This window comes from Rhineura floridana, chromosome 5, assembly GCF_030035675.1.
Source record: "Rhineura floridana isolate rRhiFlo1 chromosome 5, rRhiFlo1.hap2, whole genome shotgun sequence".
In the NCBI taxonomy this organism is placed as follows: domain Eukaryota; kingdom Metazoa; phylum Chordata; class Lepidosauria; order Squamata; family Rhineuridae; genus Rhineura; species Rhineura floridana.
This window is the reverse complement of record NC_084484.1, coordinates 138,224,261-138,251,231: the sequence shown is the minus strand read 5'-3', so window position 1 is coordinate 138,251,231 and position 26,971 is coordinate 138,224,261. Positions and strand designations below refer to the sequence as shown.

Genomic DNA, 26,971 nt, shown 5'->3' with positions numbered 1-26,971 from the left:
CCAAATGTTGTTTTATCGCTGGTTCAACAGCTCTTATCAGATTGTAAAAAGCTGTATGAATGATCACTTTGACCGGTAAAACTCCATCATTACAGATTTGTTCTGATATTACAGTATTTGATCATTAAATAAACAACATCACAGAACTGAAGAGCTTGTCAGTGATGAACGTGACGACCCCGTTTATGCAGCAGACATAAATATACAAGAAATGGTGGCAGCAGCAGTTTCACCTTTTGCAGCTGGAGAATCTTGAAATTCGTGAGGTGCTGCTTAAAAATGAAATAAATGTCACAAAAGAAAGAGCTCCCTAAATTCCAAAGACTTTAATGTGGACAACAACAAACTACATAATGTCAGCCATTTTCATAATAGTCAGTCAAACACTGGCAAGTAGAGCATATGCTTTTCACACAAAAGGCCCCAGAAGGGCACATGCTTTGGATGCAAAAGCTTTCAGGTTCAATCCCTGGCATTTGTCAGGACTGGGGGAAGCTGTTGCCTGAAACCCTGGAGAGCTACTGTCAGTCAGCATAGACAATGCTGATCAATGGACCGGTAGTCTGAGTCAATATAATGCAGCTTGCTATGTTCTTATGATATTAGAAGTTATGAATGTCAGTAATCTATTCTGGATGGCATTGAAGAGAATCCTGCCTGAATACTGTGCACACAATACAAAAAAAGGATAAAGCACAGAGCAATCCTGTACATGTTTATTAGACTGGAAAAACAACATGGGACCATCCATGAAAGGCAGATTTGGGAGCTGCAGTTTGTTAAGGGTGCTGGGAATTGTAGCAAACCACAGTTCCCAGGATTCTTTGAGGGAAGCCATGTGCTTTAAATGTATGTTAAATGTGCTTTCAGTGTATGGTGTGGATGTGACCACTGTGATGTATAGTTTGAGCATAAAAACCCAGCAGAGAAGACTGGAAAAAATTGAATTCACAGCACTGCCAGAGCACAGAGCACATTATGAACTGAATACACGAGGCATGAAAATAATGCCGTCTCATTTAGGCACAGGGTGTAAGCACAAGCAGGGACATTCTATGCTAAGATGTTGGTTTTCTCCTGGCAAGCATTTGCTTGTCAGCCATTATTTAATTCATAGACTTGTTGCTTAAAAATCAGGCCAAGATGGTCAACTTTGCTGTGGATTCTTGTGATTTCAGATCTCATCTGATGATTGTAAGCATCTCTAGTGCAATAAATGGGAACACAGAATAATTGCCTAATGTTTTACTAGGTTTTGCAATGGAACAAGTATGGTTGCTGCTCCTGCTGACTGTAAAGTTGCTCTCAGTGACTGGACAATTCAATGGCTACAACTGTGATGCCAACCTACACAGCAGGTTTCCTGGTAAGTGTTAATTGAAACATATTAATTATAAGTCCTTTGTTATCTTGTTTTCAAGGGATGCTTAATTTGTAAAGTCTACAAAGCTTTAAAGTAAATGAAGCATGTGGAACAAACTTCTCATTAACTGATTAATGGTGAGTGAAATTTCTCTGAAGTAGCATAGGACCTGCTATATGCAGGTGCAGCTACCAATAATAACAATATAATTTTATCCTGTTATGCTAAGGCTGGATTTACTCCATTAGTTCAATATTTGTTCTGATTGTTTACTTAGTAAAAAATGCACATGATTATTATTGGCAATATTTTTAATGGTTTTCTTTCTTTCTAGTAATATAGGAAGATCTTAGGGCAAAACAAGATATAGCACCATTCAAGCAATTCACACTTGCATGAAAGACTTTTTTAAAAAGGAGTAAATACCAGATAGGTCCCCTCCCTGATCTGGATTAGAATTGTAGCAGAAGGGGGTATTGAAGTGCCACCTCCATCAGAATCCCAACCTGGATTTAGTCCCCCATGCTAGCTATTTATTCAAACAAACACACACACACCACACCTTTCACATAATTTCTCAGTGCCTGAATGGTGTCATTCTACTTTGACCATAATGACATAGGGCACAATCCAACTGCTATTTATGCCAGGCTGAGGGAAGTTGGATAAGGTGGATCTCTGATTGAGTCAGCTGGGTCCCAGCTCAGCCGGGCTACGCCAGCGTAAGTCCCTTCTCCTGGCTCAGCCAGAGATCCTCTGGAGAAGTCTAGCCTGGTGTAAGGGGAGTGGTGGAAACTACCTTAAGGCCTGAAAAAGGGGCACTTGGGGGTGTTGGGGTAGGGATCAAGGGGGGGATTTATGCTACCTCATGGTCCCATTCGGCACCCTCCTGCAGCTCTCTGTCCAGGCGGCTGATATGCTAGGAAAAGAGGTGGTGGTGGAAGGAAACATGTATTTTGTTTTCTTCTGCCGTGCCCTGCCAGCGCAGCCAGTGTCCTCCCCTCCCAGAGGATCCTGAAGGTGTTCTGGATGTGGCTGCCTCTTCCACCAGCTCTGCCTAAGCTGGCTCCACTCCCACCAGCGTCCCTCAAGATGATTCCTCCCCCCATAATAAATACATGAAATTTATGTTAACAATATTTTATGCATGACCCTCATAATATTATAAAGCTTGGAGTGTTTGAGAGGGCCAGGAATATGGTATTGAAGTAGGGTTGCCAGGTTCTTGGCCTGAGACTGATCCTGTATCTTTAGGAGAAGAGAAAGTGATAGAATCATAGAGTTGGAAGGGGCCTTGTAGGCCATCGAGTCCAACCCCCTGCTCACAGCAGAAAATCCACAGCTACAGCATCTCCCGCAGATAGCTGTCCAGCCTCTGCTTGAAGACATCCAGTGAAGGGGATCCCACCACCTCCCTAGGCAGTCGGTTCCATTGCCGAACTGCCCTTACTGTCAAGTCAGCCAAGTGCAGGTGTTCTTGCAACTCTGTAATGGGAAAAACCACAAGGTGGAATTCTCCCTTCCCCCTCCACAACTTTTAAAGATACAGAAGACCTCTTGGAGACCGGGCCTGGCAAACAAGAGGTCTTCTGTATCTTTAAAAGTTGTGCAGGGGGAAGGGAGAATTCCACATTGTGGTTTTTCCCATTACAGAGTTGCAAGAACACCTGCACTTGGGTGATTTTCTCTTCTCCTAAAGATACAGGATCAGTCTCAGGCCATGGACCTGGTAACCCTATATTGAAGTCCCATACAAATATATCCTTCCTAGACTGCACAATTTGTGAGCCACTCTGCCAACCTAGCCTGGAGCTGCAAAAACATGATTGATGGGTTGAATTCAGCTTGGTGGTTCACAAGTTGTACAGGCCTGTTCTTAATGCCTCCAGAACTGAACTTTTATCAGTGTCCTCATGTAGATGGACTATTTGATTGTATCATTATTCTCATAATTAAGTGAAATTGTTTAAACTACTATATATATTCAGTTATTTCTAGATAATATTTTTAGGGAAAGATAACTGCAGGAGCAAAGTGCATAGTGATTCTGAATACTGCAATTTGAATAACTGAGAATTCCTTGATTTGGGGAAAATAAATATACCACTCTTTTATGGTCTCTCAGTTGGGACACGTTACATAGAACTTAAAATTGTCCTTTTGTAAAAACAAAACAAAAACATTTCACAATGTAGTACAAGCAAAATAACTCTAATCTCATAAAGGGTAAGAAGTGTGAACATTTTTTAACTCACTTTGGCTGCGTTGTGGGAACCTTCTTGTACCAAAAAGCTTGAAATGAAACAGTATATTGTCCTTCATGTAGCCTAGTTTCCAGAGTGTGGCTGTGGTGAAACAGAGAACACACTGCACAAGTAACCCCTCCTATACTGTTACCAAGGCATTTTTTTATGGAGATGCTGGCTGTGTCAGTCAGTGAGGAAGGAGCAAATTGACTGAGGAGGCGCACTCATTCCAAAACCTAAAAATCACTTTTCTAACTCTGCAAGCATAAATAATCATTTTAATCACCAGGATTTTTATCTTGTTACAGCCCTTCCAGAGCTTTCTGAGATAGTTCACAATTCTTCTGAAAGATGGGGGGGGGGGAGAGAGTGAAAGATGAAAGACAAAGATTTACCCAAGACTACCCAATGAGTTCTTGGGCAAACCATGATGTAAATACAGGACCCCAGGTTATATATATGGTCTGCAAGACCATGTTGACTATCATCTTTGCCTTTGCAATGAGTACAAAAGGTGCAATGGCAAGTAATGTCTCATCCTCCCCATTTTCTCAGTTCTTCTTGCTTTGTTCTGGTCCAATGCCAGATCCCATGGAGAAAGTGGCAAGGCAAAAGTTGCTGGACCACTGACAGCTCCAAGTGGGCAACTGTCTCCAACAAAGGCTGGGAGCAGACTGTGGCCTCTTAAGCCTCTATCACCAGACTACTTCCTCCAGGCTCCTTCCTCTTGAGAGAACGTCAGAGCCTTAAAGGGTAAACCCTCTGACTTAAAGACAAGCACTCTTCCTCCATTCTGTAGCCTCCCTCCTGGTGTGTTTCCTGTACCTCCTGAATGGTGATGTGAAGTGGGAGGCATCTGGTTCTTCAGGCTCAAGGGAAGATCCCTGTGAGGGTCTGGACTCTGGCACTACAGGCCCTGGTGGCCTGGAAGGTTCCTGTAGAGGCTCAGGTGCAATGGTCTCCCTATGTTCAGCAGTCAGTTCTGAGCACTACACCTGACCCATCTCCCCATGAGGTGCCCCTGTAGCCTCTAACTCTGTGTCCAAGATCAGTGCTAGATTCAGGGGTTATGACAGTTCTTTTCTCCCTATCTCAAATAAAGGAAGCTACCATATTGCCAGCCACTCACGTTTCATTTTTCTAGACTGAAATACAGAGAATAGCATCTCACTGTTGTGGAATGCAGTGATATTATACAATTGCTCCCTAAAGCTTCCTGGAGCCAAAGGCACAAAAGTGGATGGACTGAAAGGGATTAGTGTTGCCTTTATACAGTAGACTACATTCCAGCTACACACAATTCAGAGGCTTCTATCCACAACCTTCTCTCCAGCCAAGCAAGCAAGAGACATTGTCATAGTTCCAGAGACATGTTCCAGCCAGGCAAAAATGCTCAAGGAGGCCACAGAGCAGGGCCAGTGAGGAGTGTTGCTTGGGGAGAGACCTGGATAGAGATGCCAGGCCTGAGATCTCTCCACTTCTGCTTTAGAGCAAGTCTGTGGAGGCTGGTGGATCTGATGTCAATGGGCAGTAAATCCGCTCTTGAGTTTTAGTCTGAATGTTCAAGGAGCTGCCCAAAGTGCTGAAAAGCCCCTTGGAGCGCTCCTTGAAAGTTTGGGCTAAGACCCAGAGCAGATGCATTTCTCCACTGACCGGAGCCACCAGCTTCCACTGGTGCAAGTACTAGTGCTTACCAGGAAGTCCAAACCATTTTTAGATGACTGTACATCTTTATTGTCACCTACATATCTAAAACATCTGCTGCTCTGTTTGATGTCTTTAGTATGCTTGGCTCCTTATAATTACATATGAAACAAATGTATAAACAGGAGTACCTCCCTCTCTCCTTCCCTTTATCTGTATAATAGTCAGTTCCTAATGCTTTTTGTTTTTATAAAACAAAGCACGGGACCTGGTTACAGATTAAGTATGTTCAGGTCTCTTAGGCAGAACCATGTTGGCTTCTGTTGAGCTCTATGAGTCAAAGCAGACCACAGGTGGCAGCTATAGTTGGTGTACCAGTTGGAGTCTTGCCTGGATGAGGCTGATCTTGCCATGATAATCCATGCTCCTGGAATATTACTAGCGTAATGAATTGTACTTGGGGATCCCTTGGAAAGGTATTCAGAAACTCCAACTGCTCCAGAATACATCATCAAGGTTGCTATCAGACAGAAATTATCATTTTTAACTTGTATGAAAATATCTATGATGGTTACTGATAAATTGTGTTTCTAAGCACAATTTAAAGTGCTGGTTTACCTTTGAATTGCACAGGAATAGGGCATCTGAAGGACCATCTTCTCCCATAAGAACCTATCCATTCATGCAAGTCATCATTGCAGGCCCTGCCATTGTGGTTATGTGGATGGCAACTGGAGATAGGGCATTGGTTCAGACCTCTTTTCTTCAGTCCTTCACAAAACAGCCCATCTCAGTTTGAGGTGCTTCATAGGCTGCCCAATTTGGCTTGACGTATGTCTGTGCCTCCCACTCCCCCCCCCCCGGCTCATCAATTCACTGTTTGGAATTTTAAAAATATTGATAACTTTTAAATCTTTGGGTGAAATTTGAAGGCCTATTAGCTTCTCCAGAAAGGATCAAGCCTTCTAAATTACAGGCAAATAGGTCTAGGGGCTTTGGGGCTGGGCAGTTTTAAAGTTTGATTTTTTTTTGTTAAAAAGAAACATCTATAACTTTTTTGAGGAGACAGAACTGGATTACATTTGCAGGCAAGTTTGCATCTTTTGAGAGTCTGAAGCCTGCTAAATTTCAGGAGAGGTTTTCCTGCAAGGGTAGCAATTACAGTTTGGGGGTGGTAAAAAAGGGACCACTTAATATCCCCTAATGTGGACAATTAGTCTGAAAATTGCTCATTAGACAGGTGTCACTGGGTAAGAAACCTGCCAAATTGCAGACAAATAGGTCCAGAGACATTTGTGCTAGACACTTTTAAAGTTGCTTTTGGGGTGAACTAAAAGGAATTCTATTTCTGGGATAACCAGTGCGGTGCCCTCTTAATGTTGTAAACTACAACTCACATTGTCTATGACTATTGGCCATGTTAGCTGGGCTGATGGGAATAGCAATCCAAAATACCTGGAGGGTACCACATTGGTGACCCTTTCCACAGAAATAAGTTACCCTGAAATCAGCTCTATGATTAGGAAACTTGAGCAATAAAGTTATGCCAATTTTAAGGGCACATTTTCTACTAAGATCACAACATTGTGAGTTATTCTCGTACGTTTTCAGAAGTATACATCTATTTCTTCATGCTTTTTTATTAGCTATAGCTACCGTTTAGGAAACTATCTGCCAAAAGAGGTGTTTATTGCCTATAGATAATTCCAGATTTTATTTCAAAGTGAACAAGTGGTTATAGTAATTGCCAACCCTACAAAGTGCTCAGCAATTTGTTTGCCACCATTTTGGAGTATGCAGCAAAGAGTGTAAAAATAATACTGGTTCTAGACTTTACCTAGTGTTCCTGCTAGTGATTTAATGCATCACAACAAATATAGGGAAATCATGCTTCTACAACTTTATTGATTCAATTAAAAGGACAATAATACTGGTGATTAAATTTTTATCATCAAATTAGCAATAGTGATGCATACTGTATGCTTGGAGATTTCCAAACACTTATGGATTATGTTTTCCATAATGCTATAATCTTTGGATTCTAATGAACATAGGAAGCTGCCTTATACAGAATCAGACCATTGGTTCATCTAGCTCAGTACTATCTACACTGATTGGCAGTGGCTCTCCAAGGTTTCAGACAGGGATCTCTACCAGCCCTACCTAGAGATGCTGATAATTGAATTTTGGACCTTTTGCATGTCCCTTCTCTATGATCAGGTAAATAAAAAACTATAGTAATTAACTTGGGCTATTTCTGTATATGTAAAGAGCAGAAGCCAATGTTTGGGCTGGTTATAGTTTTTTTGATCTGTGAAGTTTTACATGGTCTCAGACAGGTGTGGGGAACCTTTGGCCCTCCAGATGTAGCTGAACTATAGCTCCCATAATCCCTGGCCATTGACCATGTTTGCTGGGGCTAATGGGAGTTGAAGCTCAGCAATATCTGGAAGTCCAAAGGTCCCCTTCTCCTGATATAAGGGCACATAGAGCAGCCACCCTGGTGAAGCTAAGCAGGTCTGGATCTTCCAGTGCTTGGATAAGAGACTACCTGTGTACTTCATATATGCTGCCTTGAGCTTCATGATGAAAAGAAGGTGGGATTGAAATTCTGCCTTCACTCTATAACTCTTCCCATTGCTGACACCATACTCTGAAACCCCTTTGTGTCAAACCCGGCCTCTCATTTCAGGCAGAAAAAGGGAAGCCCACTCTGCTCTCATGTCAAACTGACAAACCATCAGAGGCAACTGCAGCTTCATTGCTCAGCCTGGATGACGCTCACAAGAGCCAGGCCCCTGTAGAATAGAGCCCCACTTGCCATGTGTCACTATGAAATGATTTCCACTCAATATTCATGTGATAAAAATGGTCTCATGAAAGAATTCCCACAAAGTGTAGGATGGAAACACACTATATCCTGTTCCTGCCTTGTTTTCTATTTTTTAGTCATATGGAAAATTGAAATGGACTGCCTTCAAGTCGATTCCGACTTATGGCGACCCTATGAATAGGGTTTTCATGGTAAGCGGTATTCAAAGGGGGGTTACCATTGCCTTCCTCTGAGGCTGAGAGGCAGTGTGGCCCAAGGTCACCCAGTGAGCTTCATGGCTGTGTGGGGATTTGAACCCTGGTCTCCCAGGTCATAGTCCAACACCTTAAAATATTATTTATTTAATGTATGGGCTTGTATCCAAAGTAACACTAAGTCTTTCATTCCATTAGTGCAAGGAGTTATGCATGCGCAATGGTTCTTTCTCCGTGTCCTCCCCTTGTCTGCCCCCTAAACCCCAAACCTCTAGAGCACATTTGGACACATGCAGGGGTGAGGGTGGAGGGAGGGGGGGAGTTCAGTTGCCCAAATGTAAATCCTTGAGCTAACAGAGCAGGGACACTGGATACCACTGATAATTTATACCCTGCCTCATTCAAAGAGATTTTCAAGATGGTTTACAAATTAAAAACAACAACAAAATAGCAAATAAAACAAATAAACAGCAGCAATGGACAAAGAGGTAGCAAAGTATTAAAACTCAAAGCAAAGATTAAAAGAGCAGCAGCTGATTTGGGGTGGTTGGAAGCTGGTCATATGATATTTATTTCTGTTCTGTATATATATGATTCTATTTCCCCTCCATTTTAGTTTTTTACCTCTTTAGCCCCTTCTAATATCACTCCCCTATATCTCTTAGTTGTATTTTATGTACTTTTATCTGTTTTAATGTTTTTGTGATTTTATTGTGTATTATTTTATTGTGAGCCGCCCTCAGTGCCCTATTGTAGGGTAGAAGGGCAGGATAGAAATATTTTAAATAAAATAAATGAATAAATATTTGGTGATCCTCTTATCTGAGCCTTTTGGTAAATACTTGAGCTATATACATACCTCTGCAGCAACCCAGTTTCCCTACTACACATACATTCTGCACGCTATCAGCTGTATGAGTTCTATTCGTAGACTTAACACAGGGGTGGCCAGTGTGGGTTCCTGCAGAAGTTGTTGGACTACAACTCCCATCAGCCTCAGTCAGTATGGCCAATGGTCAGGGATGCTGGGAGGTGAAGTCCAACAACATCTGGAGGACAACACATTAGCCACTCCTGATTTATATAATAATTTTGGCAATGGTTACCTATTGCCAGAGCTTGGAAAAGTTACTTTTTTGAACTACAACTCCCATCAGCCCAAGCCAACATGGCCACTGGATTGGGCTGATGGGAGTTGTAGTTCAAAAAAGTAACTTTTCCAAGCTCTGCCTATTGCTCATCCTATGAGAATGATCATTTCAACTGCATAGCCCTGTGTTCATGCATATAGAGGTGTACGTGTGGGGTTGTGCCTGCTGGTCCTGCCCCTGACTTCCATGCATTTGAGAACCAGTCATCTGCACAGAAACCTTTTCACCTACACCCCATGCATAGGCACTAATCCATGCATTCTGGTCCCTGCTGAAACAAGAAATAGGGATGCAACATCTACTTTGAGGTGTTCGTGTCTGAACTTCTGCGCAGATGAAACCATGGATTCATGGCAGTTAAGGGCAGGCCTGGGAGTACAGTCTTGACACTCACTACCATATGTACATAGATCAAATATCTCCACAGGGCTAATGTATGATTTCATCCTGTATATCAGTTCATTGTTGGTGATATTTCTGTTCATTTCACTGGGTTATGTCTGTGCAGTTATATATGATGCTGGGTCATATGATGTTTAAGCCAGATCATTCATCAGACTAGTCAGTACTGCCTACTTTGACTGGCAGTCCCACTCCAAGGTCTTAGGCATAGGTTTTTCTAAGCTACCTAATTGTTTTAACAGGAGGTGCCAGGAAATGAAAAATATGTACTGTGCCACTGAGTTATCATCCCTCCCCCTAGGTTATTGTAAGAATGGATTCTTGGATTGATATTGCCTCCCACAGAAACCCATTATGAAGATGATCTAGAGACAATTGCCATTCCTTGCAATATGAAGAAGGAGCAGTACATTTACTTAGGCATTCTCATCTCCCCATGTTGATGGAAATGTAGCACAGCAATTCATCCTGACATCCTAGTGGCAATAGCTAACACTTTTCTGGCACTTTAAGAGTACTAAATCATTAAAAAGATCTAATAACTTCCTTGTTATTTAAATTAATGATCCATGCAGTCGAGCACCAAGAATAATTACAATGTGTAGAGAATTGACAAAGGCTCCACTATGATCAACAATATTTACTCCATCTTACGGAGGCTGAACATTGTTCTAACATTACAGTGGCTAGCTCTTGATTATGATATATCCTGTTTGCAACTGCCATCATAAATATATCCAGGATGTATCTATATTACCTCTTTCAACCATCTTACTCACCAGTGACACTTCCATTGTTCATTTGAGACAATACTTTAGTGAAAATAGATATTTGAGAATCATAGTAAAAACAAGATCAAACTTTTGGTATCCATTAAGCATGTTCATGTGCAAACTATAGTGGCAATCCAGAGAACTGGAAAGGTAGCTCCTCATGCATGGCAAGATTTTGATATTTCTCCTGTTTAACAGAAGCCACCTGCACTGCATGATAAATTGTTCTGAAACTCACAGGACTTCCTAAAGCAAGGTGCAGTGCAGCATTATAGCATTTGTTCAATGAATCAAAGTCAGAAGCTTTGATGTGCATGTGAAGCACAATCTGTATGCGGACTGATTGAACTTTTAATTTTGTGCGCAACCAACAGAATGTTTGGAACAGTTTGGAAAATACTAGCATAATTCCAAACAAGGTGGAAATATAGGCAGAGTGTGACACTCCAGCTATCATGTAGAGAACACATCCTCTGTGTGAGCCCTCCTGATGTTTGTATCCACACCTGGCATAAGCGACAGGATGCATATCATTGGACTGAAATGGGGTCATAACTGGTTAACTTTTACCAAAAGATATCTGCAACAAAGCTGAATTACAGAGCAGACAAATCACTGGATGGATGGAGGAGCCACCTAGCAAGCCAGAACCTCTGCACAGCTATGAGTGAGCTTAGCCTTGCTGGCCCTCCCTGCATCCCAGTATTTGCCACACAAGGTACTCACCTCACTCTGCCTAGTAGCAGAGCTGAGGATATGCATTCAAATGTGCATCTGCATCAGCAACACATAAGAGAGGCTGCTGGTGCTTGTAAATGTGTTCTCTTTTTGATTTGAGCTAAATAATTCTAAGGATGCAGTGCTAAGTGCACTTCTACGAAGTAAGTACAGCTATAATGAATGGGGCTCATTCCCAATAAAACATGATAAGGATGAATTAATATGGAGGCGCCATGGATAACTATAATCTTTTCATGGGTTTTGCTGATTTTTTTTGGTTATACTGTATTTTCTAATAGTTCCTAATAGTGTCCTTATATTATTGTTGTGTTACTAACATGATGTTATCAGAGAGCTTTTCATAACCTACAGCTTGTTTCATTGTGCTGACTGGAATTCTAAATTGCTATTAACAACTACTGTGAATGCTTCCAGAGCCACGTGAATTGGGTGCTCAAAATGCTTGCTCATCTGCATCCTACATTATGTGAGAATAACAGTGAGCAAAATGCATTCCTCCATGAAATATTATTTTCAGAGGCTAATTTTTGTGTAAAGGCCACATTATGGTTTCTCTCAGCATTTTTACAGTAGATCATCATTTTGGATTGTTCAAAAGCTTTAAATGTGCTATTTAGTGAAGTAGGCTATTTCATTATGATTTTTCTATAACTAACATATTTTGTTCATGCTATCCTGTGTTAACCGTTTGCTACTTAGCATAGATCTTGGAACGGAATATGATCTGCAAAATATGTGCGATACGATTTGTTGCTATGCGTAGTGTAGTGGCAAATTCAGAAGTGCACGGTCCCTTCATGATAGTCACAGCCAGACCCCTCCCCATTTTTTCTTTTGCTGCTGGGTTGAGAATGAGATCCATGTTAATGCCTTCTCCCACAAAACCAGACATCCCTAGGAGCCAATCAGTATGGCTGACTCATCTCCTTTCACTCTGATTGGCTCCAATCAGCAGGAAAGAATAAGGAAGCATGTCAGAAGACTCTTCTCAGTGGCTAACAGACTCTCCTTTCATGCTAATTGGCTCATAGGATGCTGGAGACATAGGAACCCTGCTGGGACCCTGCTCCCAAAAAAGTAAGGAGTAAGACCCCCCCCGAGCCCCTGGATGACTACACCCCTGGACTTGCTACTCGCCTTTTGGATACTTTTGGGTGCTGACCATGCTTGTACTCTGAGGAAAAAAGGTAGAGTCGAGTCTCTTGTTCCTGTCCATAAATTAAGGACATACAAAAATGGGAAAGCAAAGTCACAAGGCATGCTAGGTATTGTGTGTGATGCTAGGCATTGTGTGTGTGTGAATATATTAAGTTAACTGATGAGGCTCTGCTTTGAATTCTACAGTCCTGCAGTCAGAGTGCAGAGTAGTGGTGTACTGGATACAGAACACAGGAGAGTATAGCTTTCGGATTTTTTTCAGAGCAGGAGCAATTATGTCATCTGCTGGAGCACCAGGCAGTAGCGGCCAGCCAGGTGGAGCAGCCTTCCTAATGCTGAGCATCGCTTCTGGCTCCTGAAAGGAGGAGCTCTGCAGACACAGCGTCAGGGCTGCGATTGGCACAAGATGAATTGGTGGACTGTCCTTGTTCTTGTCAATGAGTGTGATGATAAGGAGGCTTCCTATTGTTTGTGACAGATTGGCATAGAGGAAGTCATAGAATGAGGAAAACCATAAAGCAGAGGCTTTCCTTTCTTTAATGGGTTCCTACTTCAAGCTAGCTTTTCAGATGGCAATATTTCTTTGCAGGATGGTTTGCATTTCTACAAGCCAGTTTCAGCCGACTGAAGACCTTTTCGTTAAAGCTCAATGTGTTTTACATGTTAAATTTATTCTGTAAACATCTGTTCTATGACTGTTGGCTGATCCTAATAAATTATGCATTATGCTGTGTGTTATTGCTTTTTAGAGTATGTGTGTACATATATATGTGGATCAACACAGCTGCCTGCATTTGTAGATTCTTCTTGGGGGTGTCATGATGAACACTTCAAAATTTACATCACTGGTGCAGAGCACAACCTCTTCTGTAGTAGTACCCACCTTGTGGAACTCTCTGTCGAAGGAGGTCTGTTTGTTTCAATATAATTTGCTTTGTTTTTAGATTGCCTATATATAAAGGAAACCACAGACCTGAACTAACAAGATCTGAACAGGGTGGTCCATGACAGATGCTCTTGGAGGTCACTGATTCATAGGGTCGCCATAAGTCGTAATCGACTTGAAGGCACATAAGTCGTAATCGACTTGAAGGCATATTAGTTATTAGTTTAGCATTACATCCCAGACATTTTATAAATACATAAATAACTGCAATCTCTTCAATGTGTTCCCCTTCTCTTTTCATTTCAGCAGAACAAGATATCAGTGTCTACTGTGGAGTACAGGCAATTACTATGAAGATTAATTTTTGCACTGTCCTTTTTTCTGGTTATTCTGAAACTGATTTGGCATTAAATGGGAAATACGAGGACTCCCATTGTAGGGGGTTTATAAACAACAACACATTTCCAGCAGTGGTAATTTTCGTCATCAATCTTAGCACTTTGGAGTCCTGTGGAAATGCTTTAATGGTAAGATGTAGGAACACAGGAATATCAGAAGCTGCCTTATATCGAGTCAAGACAATTGGTCCATCTAGCTCAGTATTGTCTACACTGACTGGCAGAGGCTTTCCTGGGGTTTCAGGCAAGAGTCCTGCCAACCCTACCTGGAGATGCTGGGGGTTACATATACATTCTATATGTAAAGCAGATACTCTCCCACTGAGTTATGGCCCTTCCTGTCCTTGTTTGGAGGTTACACACAGAGATGATAAAGAAATTCAGCTCAGTTTGCATTTAATGTGAATGTGCCTAATTCCCACTTCCCAAAACAGGATGCAGACTGAAGCACAGCAATCCTTCAAAATTCACACCAAATTTTGTGAATTAGTAAAAACAACATACAAAAATGCTTTCTGTTGGGGAAAATTGCTTGCAAAAATGTGCATTAAACGTGTATATTAGAAGAGGAATGCATGAACATGCTGAGTTAGGGTTTTTTATTTTTTAAAAAAGTGCAAACTGATGCAGAAATGTGGCAATTAAGACTGGAAAAATTAGAAACAGAGAGAAACAAAACTTGACAGTTTCATCATATCTGCTTACATTTCACTGTTTTTTTTAAAAAAGTGTGAAACAGGACATACTGCCCAAGTGAAACTCGCAAATAAAGAGGTCTAAAGATTAAGAATGAATAATTCATCATTATGGATGTTGATAGACTGTAGCTTAACATTAGTGCTACAATCTTAAACATGGTTACCAGTAAGTTAAGTCCTACTGTTGCAGTTGCTCCTGAATAATATGTTTAGAATCAGTTCATAAATGTGTCAGCACAGTTGCTGTAATCTTCTGTGATAATGGGAACATTTGTACTGTCCTTGTTATTTCTGACAGTGGAACTGGACATTGTGGGAAACGTGTAGCTTCTGTTGGAAGAACAGCCCCTCATCTCTTCTCTCTTGGTGTCATGTAAAAAGACAAAACACGCAATATAACACTCTACTGGATTTTCCCATCCCCACAACTAACATCCAAAGAAATGGAGCAGGGAGGAAAGTTGGAGTGTGATAGCACCACATCATCCATTTTGTTTGGTACATGTTACCAGGGAGAGAGGAGGAGTAAGAGGAAGAAGTATAAGACTGCTGCTTTCAGTCTCCTGTCTCCAGTAACATCTAGATGCACCTACACCATGAGTGCTAGAAGCTTATCCTTGTTTAAGGTATTCAGCAAAGATACCAAAAGTACCCAATTCATCTAGATGCTATGCTGTACTCAGTCATTGTTATCTTGAAAGTGCTAGACTCAGTGTGTTCCCTGTTCTATGGTCTTACGTGTTCAGCAATACATTGGCCAGTATAAATTTATGAAATTAATTTTTGGTATTGTACCCATAACTCCAAAATGAAGAGGCAAGAATCAGGAATATTGGGTATCAATTAAGCAACAACTTAATTTGCTTTTCTATTGATATGGAATGACTAAAACTGAATATAACCAGACCTGCAGTGCAGGTACCCTAGCAAAGTGAGCTCTCATCCATCTTTCCTTACCTTCTTGTGCAAGTGCCTCAGGATATAAATTATGGTTAGCCTTCTCTCTGCCCATGTTGCTTCATAGTCGGTACATTGTGCTGAGAAAGGACTGCCTCCTGGCACCCTGCTTAGACCTCATACCTTTGTGTGGATGAGACACACAGGCCTGGTCCTATTCCTTCTAGTCTCATAGCCTTGATGAGGCAGGTCTGAAGAAGCCTCCCTTTACCTTAAAACAGGTGGGGAACTGCATCTAGCTGGTAGGTTGGATGATGATGATTACTTCTATCCCGCCCTTCCTCCCAGAAGAATCACAGGGTGGCAAAGAACAAAACACTAAAAACATCTTAACACATCTCAAAAACAAAATATATTAATTTTTTAAAATAAAACATCTTAAAAACAACTTTTTAAAAAATCTTTAAAAACATCTTAAAAAGCAATTCCAGAACAGACACAAACTAGGACAAGGTCTCTACTTAAAAGGCTTGTTGAAAGAGGAAGTTCTTCAGTAGGTGCCAAAAAGATGACAGAGATGGCACCTGTCTAATATTTAAGGGGAGAGAATTCCAAAGGGTAGGTGCCACAACACTAAAGGTCTGCTTCCTATGTTTTGCGGAACGGACCTCCTGATAAGATGGTATCTGCAGAAGGCCCTCACCTGCAGAACACAGTGATAGACTGGGTATATAAGGGGTAAGATGGTTTTACTTATGTTCCCCACCCCTGTGGGCTTCTTTGACAGGTGGGTGGGGCTGCACATCTGTCAGTCTTCTGATATCACTATGCATGCTGAGTCAGGCCCGCAACCATTCTTTGAAATCAGGAGGAATGTTCTAGTAAAAGTGCTCAGAGGATTGCAGCCCATGACATTGATCCTACTAAGCTTCTGCTGACTGGAACATCATGTGAGCAGAGTTCTGCTCATGGGATAGACCGGACAGCAGAAAGATTTTTGTCGATCTCCCCTTCTCCTTGCAGCCTATTTGTTCCTTGAAAATCTGCTTTGGAGAACTGGGGGACCCTATGGAGCAGCATGAGATGTGGTGCAGGAGAAAGGGGAGATTGTTAAATGCTGCCCTGCCCTTATATTCCAGTGGGAATCTTTACTGGATTCCAGTTTCCTCCATGAATGGAAAGAGTCCTCCTATTAGCAGAGGTCTAGATAGGATCCAACCCAATGAGTTCTTGATTCCTTAGCTGGCCAAAGAATTCTAGGAATTTCAGTGTTTTTTAATAATATAACATCAAGTGGACAAGAGTACAAGGTCAAACCCTCTGGGGGTTGAAGTTAGTGATAGAAAGATCTGTCCATTTTGGTTCTCGCTGTTTCATATTTTTCCAATCTTAAATTCAGGTCTCCACATTTCTGCAACAATATGTGATTTTTTAAAGAAAAAAAACTCATGAAAACTCTTCAGCATTTTAGTGTGAATTTATCTTCATAAAACTTTTTGTATAGGCCATTTTGATGCATTTTTGCAAGTAATTTATTGTAATGCATTTTGTATGTTATTTTCACTAACATATTATTTTTATGCACAGTTTCCTCAAATATAAACATTTCTGTGAACAGTGTTTGGTTGGAGAACTGGATTCAGATAAGTGCAAATTCCAAAGGATAGTTGGGTTTTGGTTTGCATATTCAGGAAATGCAAATTTGGTATATTTGGCTTTAAATGCCCGTGAGATTAAATTTCTCCCCCATCCCTAGTTCAAGTTAACTGCAGAAGAGATAAAACTGGGGTGACTTCTAAGAAAGCTAATTGAAATGAACATTCTATTTGTGTATGTAAATATTCTGACACTTGGATGTCACAGTAAAGGGCTAATGTACCAGACTGAGGACTGGGTCACACCATTTATTTTCTTCTGTGCAAGCATATCTTGACTATCTTTGGTTTCAACCTTGTATAAAGAGCAGACATGGTGACTATGTCTGCTCTCGACCAATAAGAGTCAGCAGTAATTCACAGCAGTTGGGATGGTATGGGCTGCTTCAGTGGGCAGAGTCCAACCTGTACCTTATGGGCAGAGTCCTTGCTACAAGTACCTTGATAATGAAAGTGCTAGACATATTCAATTGGGACAGTTACTGAATAGATGTTAGTCCTATTTATGCATCCTTGACTGTGTGTGGTCATAAAGTATGGGGGGGAGTGGTTATGCATGTGATGATCCCGACCCAAATATCCCTATCTCTAGGGGTGGCTGGTGCCCATTGGAAGACAGGGAGATCATTAGTAAGTGAAGCCAAAGCCATTGACAGGCAGAGCCAACTCATTCTAGTTTTGTCCCAACCTCCTCCCAAGCTGAGTTCTACAAGGGCAACACTGAGACTAAGGAGAAGAAGGCTGACAGCCACTCCCACCCCTTAGACTCATTGTGAGTAAGAAGACAGGGACGCAGGGAGGTGGAGGTTGGCTGGGGGTAGACTGAGGTTAGTGGAGCAGTGCCCCACTTGCCCTAATGGACCAGCCTCCACTGCCTATGTCCACCCACCCTGCAATCCAAGCACTGAAGAGGGTTTTGATGTGTGTGCAGTTAAACACGTTTAGAGGCCTTTCCATGATCAAGAACTCTGTGGTATCTGGGTTCTCAGACACAAAGAGGCTTGTAACCAAGCCAACCAAACACACTTAGAAGCCCCCTTTGGACCTTCCTGTTCAACATGAGAAGGTTGGGGTGGAAAGGCCTGGCACATGTTGTTAGTGGCAGGGACAGCATCTGCATCTGTTCCTCCTACATACTTTATTTATTTAGCAGAATTTACCTACCACTTAACTGTAAAAAAACAAAAAAACAAACCTAAGTAGTTTACAAGAAACTTTATGCTGACACATGCAGTTTGTCATGCCATGATCACACTCTTCCTGCATTAAAATATAACCCTGGTCTCCCAGGTCGTAGTCCAACACCTTAACCACTACACCACACTGGCTCTGCATTAAAAATGTTCTAATTCCCTCCTGGATTCCTGTATTATTTTGGATTTTTCTTAAACCACAGTTTCACGGTTTAAAATCCTGAAGATTGTCTTTCAAAGACAAAAGGTGTCAAACACTAAATTAATTGTTTATTTGTTGTATTAAAATTCCAGAAATACAATTGCCCATTTTCTTTTCAGACTGAAATGCACTGTTGAATTTACATGGGCAAACTTTCCTGTGGAACAGCAATTCTTCTATTTACATGTGGCAACATACTTTAAAAAGTCATTTCATTTCAATATATTGTCATCCATTTCACCAGTACTCTGGATGTGCATTGCAAAGTTTTCAACAATTATAATTAGATAATTAAGATAATTAAATAAAGTTAAGGAGACTTCTAACAGGGAAGACATTTTCTGAGCTCAGAAATTGTCACAAGTTTTTTAGATGCGTGGGATGAACACACCCTGAAGACTGAATTAATATTCAGGGAGGACAGAAGAGGTAAATTCTAAGTATTTCTTTAAATATGAGGTGGCCGAGAGTTTTATTATCATTTGTTATTGCATTTATCTCCCATCTTTTCTCTTTGGAGCTCAAAGTGGCTCTCCACCTCTCCATATTATCTTCAGAACAACCCTGTGCAGCACATTAGGCTGAGAGTTGATCATTGGTCCAAGGTCACCCAGTGAGCGTCATGTCTGAGTGTGGATTTGAACTCTGGTCTTACATGTGCTAGTCCAACACTCTACATCACACAGAGATTGGTTGTTCTCTCTCTCTGTAATCCTGCCAAAACAAAAGTCTTACTGCTGCTTCAAGTGGCAGTTTGGTTCCTCTCAGCAGTCTAGACAAAACAAACAAAGAAATAAGTCCCAACAAATCAGAAACATAAAAATAGAGATTGGGAACAAAAAAGGCTCTTGCAAACTGCCTTGAATAATATATACAGATGTTTTATGATAAATTAACAAAGAAATTAAAAACAAACTCTATGCAAATATAAATACCAAAATCTCAGAAAACTAAACAGAGACAAATATGTATAATGAAACTAGTAATGAAATCTGAAAAAAATAACATAAAATAATATATATGATAACAAAATAATAAACCTAATATATACAGTGTTGCTTGATGAAACTTGAACAATAAAAGCAGGTTAAAAAATATGACCAAACACGTTTCAACAAGGTCTTCTTCAAACAATATAAACTGAACAAGAAAGTGATCTAACAAGCACTTCAAAAATAGTAACTCCTGTAAAGGTAAAAGAAAGGAAACTATTAGGTACTGAAAACATACCCTCAGCAGTCCAGTCACGGTCCTAAGGCAGAATACCTCTGGCAATGGCACTATGTTATTATGTAGTGTCATTCTTAGGAACATTTTTTGGGGGGAAATATGGCTGCCCCCATTGTGGCCTTTGGTTAACAAAAGAAAATCTCTCAGCCACTTCATAATTAAATGTAAGACCCCTTCTTTCAAATTCAGAGAATATGCCATCCCCACCAGTTGCTGAATATTGCCCCCAGTTTCATGGGGGACAAATGGTTCTGTGAAACTGTGTGTGGTTGGGAATTCAACCGCACTTAAGTCAGAAAAGGCTAACAGATTGGACTAAGACTGTGCACTAAGTAATGGAATTTGATATCTTTGACAGAAATGATAGATATCTATTGCTCCCATTTGTATCTGTCATGGTTGCAAGGAAATGCTTAAACAAGTGCAGTGAGGCAGAAAAATGGGAGGATCTGACATTGAATTAGTTGTAAAGTTACCTAGAGTTTCATGGAGGATAAGGCTATCAACAGTGACTAGTCATTATGGCTGTGTTCTCACTTCACTGTTGGAGGCAGTATGCCTCTCAATACCAGGTGCTGGGAATTACAAGTGGAGAGAGTGCTATTGCACTCAGGTCCTGCTTGTGGGCTTCCCATGGTTTTCCACTGTGGAAACAGAATGTTGGACTTGATGGACCATCTGATCCAGCAGGGCTCTTGTGTTCTTAAGCAGAATTTGTGGTTTGTGCATTAAATAATTTACATTATGCTCTAATTTTAAAACTTTAATATCCATATCTTCATTATCTTTCTTTATAAGCTTTAATATCCATGTCTTCATTACACTACGTTCAAGATCAAAGGCCCTCCTCTGGGTGCCTACTCCAAGGGAAGCTCGGAGGGTGGCAACAAGGGAGAGAGCCTTCTCAGTGGTTGCCCCCAAATTATGGAATGATTCCCAGGCATTTTAGCATGTGTTTTAAATTGTTTTTATATTGTTTTAAATTTTAAAATTGTGTTTTAAATTGTATATTTGTTTTAATGTTTTTGATTGCTGTAAACCGCCCAGAGAGCTTCGGCTATGGGGCGGTATACAAGTGCAATAAATAAATAAATAAACTTTCTTTATCAGCTTTCCCCCAGTAATGTTGGTTTTCTTACCTTATCCAACTAGGTGACCTCAGTTCCAGGAATTAATGCCTATGGCAATGTTTCAACAGTCCATATAGGTAATGTTTCAGGATATATAGACACCCCAGATCCGCCTACCATCATCAGCTATTTACCAGGACTCCTGTATAAATTTAGTTGCAGCTATCCCTTGGAATATCTGGTCAATAATACACAACTTGCTTCGTAAGTATATAACATTTATATTGAAAGAAATGATTGTTATGTGCATCAAAAGGTCCCTGTGTCATGTTTACTATTATGATGTAGCTGCTTGGAGCTCTTTCTGCGTGTGATTCCACAAGCTAAATCTGTGGATGCTGGTCACTTCCCCCTCTGTAGATAAAATCTACATCAAATTTAAGAAGAGTGAAAGGGAACAAGAGAGATGGACAAAGGAAGAGGCTGTAAAGAAGGAGAATAATAAAGAAGGAAAGTGATTCAAATGATCTGGTTTGCATAGAATTAGTTTAGCAGTGAAGCTTCACTGCTAACTTTTATGAAGAAAGTTGCTTCCAAAATTCCTCTTAAAGTCAGAGTAATAGTTGAATGGAAGCAAAAAAAGATTTACTTTGAATTCTTTTTGCACAACAATATATTAGTATACGTAGCACAAGCAGATGCTGTTTCTAATGAACAGCCATTGTACATAACGAGACGTTCTTTCATCAATTTGCTTCTTAGCTGATTGTTTGCCTGGTCCGTTGTTTTAGCAATGTCCATTGCTTCAAAGCTCTGTCAGAGCTTCCACAACAAATTTTGATTAATTTAAAAATGCTCTTTCTCTGAGTCTCAAAAACTGACTTAATGGTGATATGGAACTCCATCAATATTTTTTTCCTTTCTAAATCTATTTTAGGTCATCAGCTGCTATATCCGTAAGAGAGAACAATGGTACATTTATTAGCACGTTGAATTTGCTCCTTTATAATGTAAGTACAGAAAGGTAGAAGCTTCTTAAACATGGCAGCATTTTCTCTGCTAATGAGCCTGCTGTGACTGCCCTTAGAATGCTATAAGTAGAACCAGCCTCTCTATTCCATTTCCCCTCCCTCTGGTTTTTCATCTCATCCCATCCCAAATAGTCAGCCAGCATGCCCACTGAGCATGCTCAGTCCTCACATGACATTTTGGGGTTTCCCCCAAACTTTGGGTTTCCAAACCATGCAATTCCCCCATACCTGCTGATGCCTTCCTCTTGTGTATGGGTGGTACTAATTTGGCTACAAATGCAATGGCACTCACAGCCTGAAACTGGAAATAGAGAGAGTGACGGGTTGGATCCAGACTAAGATAACTGCTTAGGTCTCATTGAAAACATGAATTAGTTGACATGGATCTTCATGGGAACTAAATTCAGTTCATTTAGTCCAACCTCAACCATGCTACAGGAGTGACTTGTAAGAGCAGACCTTGTTATGAATGGACCTTGAACTTCCTCATGAGAAGAGCTCACTAGAAATGCAAGTTCCCCTATTGAGAGCAGCAGGATCTTTGGCTAGAGTTACTCGCACATCACCCCCAGAGCATGTATAAATTTACCCTTAACCCAATGACACACACACTGAAAGTAAAATAAAGAGTGGTTTTATTAAGAGAAGAAACAAGGAAAATATTGCAGTTTACAATTACAGTTAACAATGAGCAGCTTTCTAACTATTATTCATTCATTCAGCAACATTGGATAGACTAAAGTAAAGAGACTAACCCTATGAACACTTTCACATTAAGCTCACCCACACAAAGAAAAAGGAAAGAAAAAGGCCCAGAAGTTGCATATACCTTTCCCGGAGAGTTGCTGCAAGACTAAGGCTGAGAGAGAGACTTTTGTATCTAGCCCAATGACCCAAAGCTCTACCCTTTGTAACCAGTGCTAGATTTGAAAGTTCTCACCCAGATTCTTAGCTTAGAAGCTCTGCAATTGTCCCAAAGATGCTAGGGTGCATTGATAAGAAAAGCAGCTGTTGGATCCCTCCAGAAGAGGAACTCCTGACCCTTCCCAACCCCTCATGTTTTATACCTTTTTCTCACTAAACTGACTCCAATGTAAATGTGACCGGGAGGATGTGAACCAACACATTTCCTGATAAGTTCCCAGATAACAGGTGTGATCTCCCTGCTGTAGGTTTCTGATGATTCCTCAAGGTTACGAATCATCCTAATCCTTATGTAAAACCGTTTCTTTGTTTGAAAGGAGCACCTGATTCTTCCTGGGCAACATTCCCCAAATTTCCATAGTAGACAGGAAGTCTATACCCTCAGGCTTTCACGATATGTTCTCAGGGGTCACAGAGAGGCTGTTTCCCAGGAATCTTTGCTGTTGCAGGTTTTCCAAACTCTGGTTCACTGAGGTGAATCAAATATTTAAAAATCCCAATATTTGATTCCTTACAACCTGAGAGTAAAAACTTTAACATGGAAAGTTAATTACAATTTATAACGGCCATTTATTATTTATACCACATCATCAATCTACATGGCACCTTTTAGCACAATCTGATGCATATTTACTGAGAAGCAATTTCGGTGGATGTGCAATGGGTCTTGCACTCAGGAAAGTCTGTGTAGGATTGCAGCCTTAGACAGATATACAGCAATATAGACAAGTCCTTGCTCTGAAAGTGCCTACAGTCTTAAATTTACAAAATTGAAACCAACAGGAGGAAGGAGTCCATTTTATTGGACAATTGCCTTTAACTTATTATTTACATGAGCTCTAACAAGAATAGTTCAACTGGTGCCTTGTGCCAGGAGTGGACCCAAGCTGGTCCACACACACATCTCTACTGGTACCTTCCATCTCATAAGGAAGTGCTTATTCCAATCACCCTAATCATGTCTAAGCCAATGACATGGTGTGAAATATAACTAGCAACTACTGATGTAGAACATATAAGCATATAAGAACATATAAGGTCTATTGCTACAGACCAATGCTAATGCTGTTTTTTTGTGGTTCCTTTGGACATTGGGTGCGCTAACAGCTCCTCTTGATTGCTGATGTGTGTGTTTTTTCTTATTAGCATGATAATCAGATTTGAATATATGTAATTGTGTAAACTTGTATTGCATAAACAGGGACATTGCGAGGGAAATGTAAAAGACTTCCCCTGGCTTTTATTTATAACAGCAACACTTATCTTTCAACTGTTATTTTTGGGTTGATTAAAATTGTTATTCATCCATTCAAATGCCTGATTTAAATATCAGCTTTCCATCTCTCAGGCAGCATTTTAGTAAATTACAAATTCATTTTTTTTGGATTATTATTCATGTCATCATGGACCTGGATCATAATTTATGCGGATGATTTAAAAGTCAGTTCTTTAGACTTGGAGTGTAATGAATGAACTATAAATATCATAGCAGAGTATTTCCAACTACATTTAAATGAATATCCTGTTTGAAAGTAAGTTTTGCTATCTGACCATTCAGAGATAGGTTAGATTTAAGATGACTTTACTTCCACTTTTAAAAATACTACTTTTTTCAAAACCAAGTAGAGAAAGCAGAAAGTTCCATAAAACTTTAAGGACAAGAAACCCTGCCATTTGGGTATGGAGGATTTAGCTTCAGAAGAACTCATTCGAACTGTTCTTATTGGAACACATGAAAATATGTCCTGTGAAGCCAATTAACATTCCAATATTGCCCAATAAACATTTCATTTTACAATTTTCACAATTGGGATGCTTATGCAGTCATCCAGTATATTGACCCTGTAAATAAAATCTTAGAGTGAAAAAAAGGTTTAGCTGTCTCCGGATGGTCTCAGGAGGCTCTTCAGCCATTATGTGAAGCCAGCTTTTGTTACAGAAATACATTCAGGCAAGCTAGATTGGTGAGTTACTGCCCATGCCAAAGAGGTGTGTCAGTCATCAGTCTTGCTGTTGATCCATGGCTTTTGCACCTGGTGGGCTGTCACCTTTGAAAATACATCTTCCATCACTTAAAATAAATTCACAAGTTTAATTTTTTAATTTTTTTAAAAAAATGCTTCAAAGAGGATGTGTGGTTGTGATGTGATGGGTACATGCTAGTAGGTGTCAGCACATCTGTCTTTCCTTCAGCTCAACGTGAACCACACTGAAAACCTGCACAATCACCCCCATCCCCAAGCTGTCTGAGGACAGGTAAAAATTACATTTTAAACAGGGCAATGATGGAACTGATAAACAACCTCCATCAATTTTAGAATCTGTCTTTACTCTGAAAGTTGGAAACGTATAAACATGTGCTAGGATTCCCACTGAATGTATACAACCTGCTGCTCCAGCAGATGGTTACAACATTGGATTATTAGATTATTTGTTCTTCTTCCTGTTGGGATTCCCACTGAATGCATACATATGCATTAAGTCCGCCATTGGCTTTATTGAGACTATTTGCTGAACAAGATGTGCTCACGAGTAAGGATTTTGTTAGGGTCAAGCCCTTGCTCTGGGAGGAGAGCAGCTAATTAAGTATGAATATGAAGCATATTCATTTCCATCCATTTAAAATTTAATATACTCAAGTCAAACTATGCTATGTTTGCATAATGAATTGAGGTACAATTCTTCACCATTGTCATACTTGTAGATAAGGGTACAGTCTGGCAAAAAAGTGATAAAAATGTTGTTTAATTAACTTCATTATCCATAGCTTTTTGCTAACATATCATTAACGGTTTAAATAATGCAAGTGCCATTATTATTTATGGTCTTTAATGAACACTTGACCATTTTTACACAACAATGTTTGATCATAATCTGAATCAAACATACAGGAAATAAAGCAGAGGCAGAAAAGCCTACTACAACTGAATATATGAAGTAGAGTTATCTTAGAACTGCTTTTCCTAACTAGTGGGCCACCAGATGTTGTTGGACCACAACTCCCATCAGCCTCAGCCAGCATTGCCAATGGTCAGGAAAGATGGGAATTGTGGTCCAACAACATCTGGTGGCCCACTAGTTGGGAAAGGCTATCTTAGAACATTAAATCATGCCTCTCCTTAAGAGGAGTTCTGGTTAATATAAGAAAAAAACATTTATTTGTTTGTTTGTTTAATTTGGTAATCACTCTTCACCAGTAAGAATTTTAGGGCAGAGTAGCAAAACTATAATTAAGACAATAAAGTCAATAAAACCATAGTTAACACTTCATTCAACTATCACCTTAATGCAAACAAAGGCAGCACCAGCTTGTCTGACCTAGAACAGCATCACTCTCCCAAAGGCATACCTGAAGAAATGTGTCTTAAGACACTGTCGGAGGCTCAGTACTGAGGTTGACAACTAAACCTCTTGCTGAGAAGGCCCTATCCTAAAGCATCAGTCAATAGGTTTCTCCTGTTGATGGGACCGCAATTGCCTCCCTTACTGGGTATAGTAATCTTCAAACATAGAGGCTATTTACAATGTCTAGATCTGTCCATATGTTTTTTCTCCCTGAAGTCTACTTCTTCCAAGAAACTTTATTGATCTCAGAAGGAAGACACAGGTTTACACATATATTTCAATATAAACAGCTGTCCTGATAGTTCAATGTAATACCCACCTGTAGCATTCAATGAATTGCTATAAAAATATTCACTTTAGGATCTTGCAGTCAAAGCAATATAAATGCAGCTTTGCCATATGAATCAATATGTTTCTGATGGGACTATCAGCATGATCCTATGTATGAGTACTTGAGAATATGTCCCACCACTTGTATGTAAATGTGCCTAAGATTTCAACCCAAGACTGCAGTCTTATCCACCAATGGTGGGGAATCTGTGGTTCTCCAGATGTTAACGTAAGAACATAAAAAGAGCCTGCTGGATCAGGCCAGGGGCCCATCTAGTTCAGCATCCTGTTCTCCCAGTGGCCAGCCAAGGAGGACTTGAGCACAAGAGCACTTTCCCCCCACTTGCAGTTCCTAGCAACTGATATTCAGAGGCATGCTGCCTCCAACTGTGGAGGCAGAGCATTGCCATCATGACTAGTAGGCTTTGATGCCATTATCCTCTATGAATCTGTCTAATCCTTTTCTAAAGCCATCCAAGTTGGTGGCCATCACTGCCTCCTCTGGGAGCGACCTTCATAGCCTAACTATGTGCTGTGTGAAAAAGTACTGTCTTTTATCTGTCCTGAATCTTCCAGCATTCAGCTTCATTGGATGTCCACGAGTTCT

At 40.4% G+C, this 26,971-nt stretch overlaps 1 protein-coding gene across 1 annotated transcript in view; it reads left to right on the top strand.

The window, feature by feature from the left end:
* Positions 1 to 1,260: 1,260 nt before the first annotated feature.
* Positions 1,261 to 26,971, top strand: part of ZPLD1 (zona pellucida like domain containing 1) — a 41,373-nt gene continuing 15,662 nt past the window's right edge. The window contains exons 1-4 of the mRNA XM_061629539.1: positions 1,261 to 1,366; positions 13,698 to 13,918; positions 20,817 to 20,998; positions 21,672 to 21,744. Coding sequence (XP_061485523.1) covers positions 1,261 to 1,366; positions 13,698 to 13,918; positions 20,817 to 20,998; positions 21,672 to 21,744 — 582 coding nt within the window. The remainder of the gene's footprint in view (positions 1,367 to 13,697; positions 13,919 to 20,816; positions 20,999 to 21,671; positions 21,745 to 26,971) is intronic.